The sequence below is a fragment of the Daucus carota genome, chromosome 3 (assembly GCF_001625215.2).
Source record: "Daucus carota subsp. sativus chromosome 3, DH1 v3.0, whole genome shotgun sequence".
Lineage (NCBI taxonomy): Eukaryota > Viridiplantae > Streptophyta > Magnoliopsida > Apiales > Apiaceae > Daucus > Daucus carota.
Window position 1 is genome coordinate 51,292,781 of NC_030383.2, and position 7,881 is coordinate 51,300,661.

Below are 7,881 nucleotides of genomic sequence, written 5' to 3' on the forward strand. Positions count from 1 at the left end.
AACACATCTTATCTGGCCTTACTTTTCGTGCAAGGCATGTGGTGCCTTACCATCGTGGATTGCTTGTAAAATATCAAGGCCACATAAATGTTGAATGGTGCAACAGAGCGTTGGCAATCAAATATCTGTTTAAATACATCGGCAAAGGGCCAGACATGGCCACCGTTACCATGGAGAGGGCTGACCGACAACCTTCAAATTGGATCAACCAACAACTTCTAAAGCAGTTGGCGCCCAACAAGATGAGGTTAAGAACTATCTGTCATGCCGATATGTTTCTGCAGCGGAATCATGTTGGTGCTTGTTTGAATTTCCAATACACCATGGAGAGCCATTTGTCCAGCGATTGTACTTCCACCTTGAAAATGAGGAGGTCACGTTTTGTGATGACGAAACGTTACCTCATGTTGTTCGGAGAATTGATCCAGATGGGACAATGTTCATACAATGGTTACTAACCAATCGTTTTGATGAGCTAGCACGAGACCTAACATTTCTCGAATTCCCAAAAAGGTTTAGGTGGGACTCGTCTTCACGTTGTTGGTTTAGGAGGAAACAAAGTATTGATGTTGTTGGTAGAATGGTTTACGCTCATCCTGCATCTAGAGAACGATTTTATATGCGCTTGTTATTGAACATTGTTACAGGACCCAAGTCTTTCGAGGATATTAGAAGAGTGGGAGAAGTTGTTTACAATACTTATAAAGAAGCATGTTTTCACAAGGGCCTCCTAGACTCTGATAAGGAATGGCATATCGCGCTTGAAGATGCCTCCGTCTATGCCAATGCATCACAGCTACGTGACTTATTTGTCACATTATTGGTATTTTGTGGTGTCAGTAATCCAAAAGAGTTGTGAGAAAAAAATTATTGTGCTTTGTCTGAGGATGTAGAATACACTCGGAGAAAGATGTTAAATGTATCGACTCTTAAGATAAGTGTCGCTGATAGGAAAATGTTGGCACTTGAGGCAGTTGATGATTTACTAAAGCAATATGGGAAGAAATTGAGTGACTATCCTGGCATGCCACTGGTGGATAGAGCCACCACTAACAGGAACAGAAATGACCTACTGATAGAGGAAATGATGTATGATCAAGTTACATTTAAGGTCAGAGTAGAAAATATAATCCGTAGCTTAAATAACATGCAGGGGATCATTTTTCACAAAGTTCTTAACTCAGTGGATCTTAAGATTGGAGGCCTTTATTTTGTGTATGGTCCTGGGGGCACAGGCAAGACATTCTTATGGTCAGCTATCATATCTAAATTAAGAAGTCAGGGGAGGATCGTACTAACTGTTGCATCATCTGGTATAGCTTCTCTTTTGATAGATGGTGTACGCAGAGCGCATTCACGATTTAAGATTCCGCTACACATAGATGAGTTTAGTTGTTGCAAGATCAAACAGAATACGTATCTTGCAGAACTCATATGTTAGGCCAGCTTGGTCATTTGGGACGAGGCATCCATGACTCATCGTCATGTTTTTGAAGCGGTGGACCGCACATTTCGTGATATTAGATCTAAGGTGAGCCCTAATACGGCAGACATACCTTTTGGCGGCATGATTGTGCTACTCGCCGGTGACTTCATGCAGGTCTAAAAAAGGGACGATAAGACATTGTGGGTGCAAGTATTAGCAAATCCAAATTATGGAAATACTGTGCAGTATTCGAATTGGTGGAGAACATGCGGATTGAGAAAGACGTCCCACCAATTACCATTGATGGGGAAACAATGGTGTTCAGAGATTGTGTGTTTGCTTTGGGTGATGGAACTCAACAAGCCTTTGCTTTCGACAGGAAATGGAGGCTTCATGGATAAAAATTTAGAGGAGGTATGTAAAATGAACCTCCACCTCAGTTCATACCATTACTTTGTACATTTACACTGCCGAAAAAATGTGATGGTCAGATGTTACTATGTTCACATTTCTATATGATGTTGATTACAGGAATCAATTCTTTTTGCGGACATAAAAAAACATGTGTCAATTTTCTTCCATGGCTCTAATTTTAATGCGCTATCGTGAATATTTTGACAACGCATGCAACAACCCATTCTGAAGGGTGATGTGAATAATATACTTATCTTTTGCTTATCACGCAAGTTTTGGTGAGGCCCAAGGAGGATCGTGTTCAAACAATTGTGGACGAAATATATGAAAGACTAGGCGAGAAGCCTTCTGACATTGAATATATTCGTGATCGCGCAATATTAACTCCTCTCAATGAATATGTTGAGACTGTTAATAATGAGGTCCTACAAAAACTGCCAGGAGAGCTTAAAGTTTATAGAATCTATGACAATATTTCTCAAGGAAGCACAAACGTTGTGGCGGAAGAGATCTTATACCCTCCGGAATATTTGAACTCTTTGAAATTCAGCGACCTTCCTAATCATGAACTAAAGATTAAAGTGTGTGAGCCTATAATGTTGCTACGGAACCTTAATCGCAAAAAGGGCTTGTGTAACGGAACTCGGCTTATAGTGACCAGGTGTTATCAATTTCTGATAGAAGCGCAAATCATAACTGGTAATAAAATCGGGGAGATCACGTTGATACCGAGAATAAGTATTTCCTCATCTGACAATACATTCCCCACACCATTGAAACGCAAACAGTTGCCGGTATCAGTATGTTATGCTGTGACGATTAATAAAAGTTAGGGTCAAACAGTTAAGAACGTCGAACTTTACCTGCCAAAGCCTGTATTTAGCCATGGTCAGATTTATGTGGCGGTTTCTAGGGTAACATCCCTACATGGCCTAAGAATTTTTTGTGTAGACGAGGATGAGGCGCATGTAGGGTACACAAAGAATGTAGTGTACCGTGAAATATTTGATGAATTGAGGTGCGTACATTTAGGCCCTTTAATTTACTACACATATAATCTCTAAAATTACATCGATTTAAGATGGCAAAATATGACTGACAACAATTTATATGACTACATTTTACAACTTGCAGACAATATCAGTATAAAACTTATATTACAACTGTACTGATATATTACAAGTGCCATCGTGAGATCTATTTTAAAAAATAATACTTGACGCGTGCTGATTAGAATAGTTAGCTGATATATACTCATTTGCTATTACTATTATGCAGCAGAGACCCAGGCTTATGTACTCTTTACTTCATTTAATCATTATATATGGTTTCCCTCCTGGTCTAGTCCGAAGTAGATACCTGATCTCGTAAATTGCCATGGCCAGGAAAATTAAACTTTGTTCTGTTTTTTGAAAAATCAGCAAGTTTAACTCTTCAATTTCAGCTGTCATGTTCCCCGATCACTATATTTAGTCCTGCACTTGGTTTATGTTGTATTATATGATTGTTGTAATGTTGATTTCTGGTGATGTAAGATTGATGTAAGATGTTTCACTGAGAGAGGTCAAATAATGTCTACATGTTTATGTCGCAGACTACATTGATGCCACCTTGTCGACACGGCCAATTGGAAGTGCTTCTCACACAGGTCCTTTTCAAGAATAATGTATGAGTATTACACTGTTCTATGCGCATGTAATTTCAAATCTATTATGAACCGCATTCCATTTTGGCAATCGTGATGATTTAGCTATAACTTTCAGCCATGTTTCCCCCCTTCCTATATGCCATGAAAGTAAAATATATCGTATTCCCAATTGATCAGGCTGCAATTACTATCGGTGATAGTGATCTTACTAACCGGACATTAACAATTGCAGGTCCAAGAAAAATATTATCTAGCATTCGCTCCTCTACGGGAGGGAACTCCCTCGTAAGGGACAAATGGTCAGGCAATTGACTAGCCAGTTTATTAGCTTTCACTTAACACCTATGATGAAAAGCTCATCTGTGTATGATGCCTTCCCATCTTATATGTAGTTTTAGAGGCCTCAAGCTGGAACAGCTCCTCATCAATTAGCACACTTAGATATCTACTTTTAGGAATAACATAAATCTATTCTTCATGCACGCTATAAATGTTATCCTCAAACGGTTTGATCCACCGAATACAAACTACGTTAAATAATCATGTTCATGGGAGACTGATAATTTATTGTATTTGTTATGCATCTGAGCTCTGGATTTAAAATATATGTACGCTAATTCTTGCTGCTTTTGGCTTACATAAAACAGCTGTAATTGCATATATTCTTCTGCTCAGAGTCTGACACTAACTTCTTCCTTCATAAAAATCAAAATTCCTAGAGGACACATCTTATATAATGTCAGCGACATAAACCTTTCAACAGGTATAGCACTACCGGCAGCCTGGAAGCATGGGTTTGATGGAATGATCCTTACTAAAATGGGATTTTTGCTTTGGGAGCTGGGATTGCAATGACGATCTTCCATATACACACTGCTTTGAGTCAGGAAGACAAGCTAAACTCACTCCGACCATGATTGTTGCTCCCCGCCGCAGGGTAAGGATTCCAACTCTTGATTTTGCAGATTCTAGAGCTCTCTCCTTTTTTATTGCTTATATGTATCTATAAGTTGTGTATATCGACTCATAGGGGTTATATTTGTGATTCTGATCAGTTGTTTTTGAGTTGGGTGTCTATTAATTTGGTTTCTGGTTAAAAGTACAATTACCAGTCAATTTCTTCCACATCCAGTATTTTTTTCCAATATGGAATCTTGATTTTATGAATAGGTACTGAACTGCGGTGAAGGCTAGCATAGTCGCTCCTCTGTTCATTGACATAATAAATTTCTTTACATGTATCTGGAAGAGGTAGTTTTCCAGTTGGAAAATAAATAAATTTCAACCAGGTATTTCTGTTTCCTCCAAGCACCCCCGGGAAAAAAAACCTTGTTTTACCACCAGGGCTAATGTCTCTTATATCAGAAATGAGGATGGAGAGTCACAAACTCGAAATCTACAAAATATTAAGTAGACAGCTCATTTAATACTTTTATTCACCAAAATAAATTAAAAATAATAATGCTAAACTGATAGTGTAAAAATTATCAAAAAGTTAAACAACCTATGGGAAAAAGGGAGGGAGTAGCATATATAAATTACTTTTTACAGAAATCTTGAGTTCATTTAAGCTAACGGATGTATAAATTGTTACAGTGTAGCAAGAATGCGGTTTATTAACAATCATATAGTTAGCTACACATTCATTGCTCCCTGTATGAGTCACTGGGCATGTGACTTACTAAAAAGACAAAGAAAAGACATGGAAAATAGAGTGATTGTACTTTAGCAGGAAATGTCCTTGGCCAAATTCTCTATTGAATCAAGTCTCCACATTAAAAAATATTTTACAATCATAATATCACATACCATTCTCACACAAAGAAATAAATGGACGTTCGTTTGAACTAATATTAGGTTTTGCTGTTTTTAGGGTATATATGCATTATATTTGAAGAATGGACACATTATAGAAATATTTGCTTTTAACTTCCACTAGATCTTTGTAATGTGATTGCTTTCGGTTTCACAGGATTCGGAGCATCGTATCTATACTTTTAGATTGCTTCTCAATGATGTTTATATCATATGTTTGGTTTGGTCCTTTTCTTTGTGTGTTTTAGCTGGTGGACAAACTTGCATTCTGCGGAAGGAGCACACATATCTTGCATATGCATATAAAGTTGCTAAACTAAGTCAGCTTTGTGCCGGGTGTTTTGAGTTCAGTTCATATGCCCCGTGGCGGACCTAGAATATTTATTTATGAAGGGCCAAATAACACTATAAATTTTTATTAACCGATACATAATAAATTATCAAAATAATATTTTACATACTTAAGCTTACAAATTACAATGCTATTCTACGAGGTTTCATATTTTGAAACCTTTGTATCACATCTTCCGTCTTAACCCTTAAGAAAATATCTCGTTCAACATAAGTCACTAATAGATCGTTTAGCCACTCATCCCCAATTCTATTACAAAGCCTATTATTGACAATATTCATTGCAGAAAAAGATCTCTCAACTCCGGCGGTTGCCACGGGTAAAAGCATAACCAACTTTTAAGTAAGAAGACCAATGGATGAATCAAATGTTTTTCAGTTTCAACCATTTTTTGACCAAGTCCGGCAATTCCATTCAATGTAGAAAATCTATCATCAAGCCTTACATCCTCAAAGTAAACTGGAAGTGCCCATTCCAACTCCGTGATATGTATAGGAGAAAATTCAGAAGGATACAATCTAGCAAACTTGATCAATTTTTCCTTATCAAAAGCACGAAAAGAATTTTGTGGATCAAGACATGACATGCCTAAGAGTAAGTCGGTACCAATTTCACTAAATCGGTCATTCAATTCTTCAACTTGTTTTTCTAAGATATCCACAAACTTATCATTGTGATAAACATGATAATTTGTCAACAACTCGGACTTTCGCAAGGCTCTTCTTGGATCCGCAAAACTCGCATTCATGTCAACAACAACAATCTCGTGTTTTTCACAAAACAATGTAACTTTTTTTGTAAAATCTCCCTATCCATCCTTCCTCATTGTTTAAAGCACATTCTTAGTGACATTAACAAGGTTCATTGCATTTACAATATCTTGATCCTTTCTTTGTAATGCACGTGATAACCCATCACTTATCCTCAAAATATTTTTCATCAAGTGCAAGAAAAATGCAAAATCAAAGTTGTTCACTGTTAACAACATTAATTCCGCATTACCTCGAAGACCATGATCATCCATATGTTCCACAATATGTTCAAGTACATAAATAACCGGACTAAACAATCTAATTAAGATCAACAAACTTGAATAATGAGAACCCCAACGTGTTTCACCCGCTCTTTTTAAAGTTGATTCTTGATACAAGCCTTTTCCGGTAACAATCTCGCCACTACAAAGTCCTTTAACAACTTCTTCACTTTGTTTGTCATGGAGCAAGTCTTGACATTTATAAGATCCGGAAACAACATTTGTAATGGTAGATATTTGTGTGAATAACATTGATATCTTCCTATCTTTCTTTACACCACCAATGAGCGCAAGTTGTAATTGATGAGCAAAGCAATGGACATAAAAAGCACAAGGATTTTCTTTCAAAGTTAAACTTTTTAAACCATTAAATTTTCCTTGCATATTACTAGCTCCATCATATCCTTGACCCCTTATATTGGTTATACTCAAGTTGTGCTTCCCAAGAAGTTCCTCTACACCAACTTTAAGTGAAAGAGAAGTTGTGTCACTAACATGTACAACCCCAAGAAAACGTTCAACTATACACCCATGCTTGTCTACATAACGTAAAAAAACCACCATTTGCTCTTTAATTGATATGTCACGAGATTCATCAACTAAAATACAAAATAAAATCATCTCCAAGTTCATTAAGAATAATCTTTGTTGTCTCAAGAGCCATTGCCCTCACAATATCTTTTTGAATCTTTGGAGATGTTAGTTGATTATTTTCGGGTGCTTTATCCAACACAACTTTCTTAATCTCTTCGTTGTGATCCATAAGAAATTGTAAGAATGTGACAAAATTACCTTTCTTTGTAGACTCCTCCGACTCATCATGTCCACGAAAGGCTAGTGCTTGACTTAAACACAATCTAGCAACATCAATACTTGCAACTAAACCAGTATGATAATCAATTCGGCTTTGTTCCGATTGATTGGACATAACCACTTCCACATGTTGTTTTTCATTCATCGAATCTTGACACGCTCTCATACATTTATTTTGTACACTATTGATGTCTCCAACATGTTCCTTAGATTTTCTTAATCCCTCTTTCCAATTAGTAAAACCTTGGGTAACAAAGACATCACCTCCACTTTGACCACCACGCTCCGGTTTAAAAAGATAACAAAAGAGACAATAACCCGAATCCGTTGACACGCTATATTCAAGCCAACTCGGATGTTACTTGAACCAATTATAAATA

The 7,881-nt window shown here is 37.0% G+C and overlaps 3 protein-coding genes across 3 annotated transcripts; 2 read left to right on the forward strand and 1 right to left on the reverse strand.

Moving 5' to 3' along the window:
• Nucleotides 1-910: 910 nt before the first annotated feature.
• LOC108212650 (uncharacterized) lies at nucleotides 911-1,441 on the forward strand. Its single transcript, XM_017384372.1, has one exon. The coding sequence runs from the start codon at nucleotides 911-913 to the stop codon at nucleotides 1,439-1,441; it is 531 nt and encodes a 176-aa protein (XP_017239861.1).
• Nucleotides 1,442-1,471: 30 nt separating this feature from the next.
• On the forward strand, nucleotides 1,472-2,673 carry LOC108212652 (uncharacterized). Its single transcript, XM_017384373.1, has 4 exons — nucleotides 1,472-1,600; nucleotides 1,673-1,840; nucleotides 1,958-2,009; nucleotides 2,114-2,673. The coding sequence occupies exons 1-4, from the start codon at nucleotides 1,472-1,474 to the stop codon at nucleotides 2,671-2,673; spliced, it is 909 nt and encodes a 302-aa protein (XP_017239862.1).
• Nucleotides 2,674-6,484: 3,811 nt separating this feature from the next.
• Nucleotides 6,485-7,646, reverse strand: LOC108212653 (uncharacterized). The gene is made up of 2 exons (XM_017384374.1): nucleotides 7,481-7,646; nucleotides 6,485-7,287 (listed from the first exon to the last, which is right to left on the reverse strand). The coding sequence occupies exons 1-2, from the start codon at nucleotides 7,644-7,646 to the stop codon at nucleotides 6,485-6,487; spliced, it is 969 nt and encodes a 322-aa protein (XP_017239863.1).
• Between the last annotated feature and the right edge of the window lie 235 nt (nucleotides 7,647-7,881).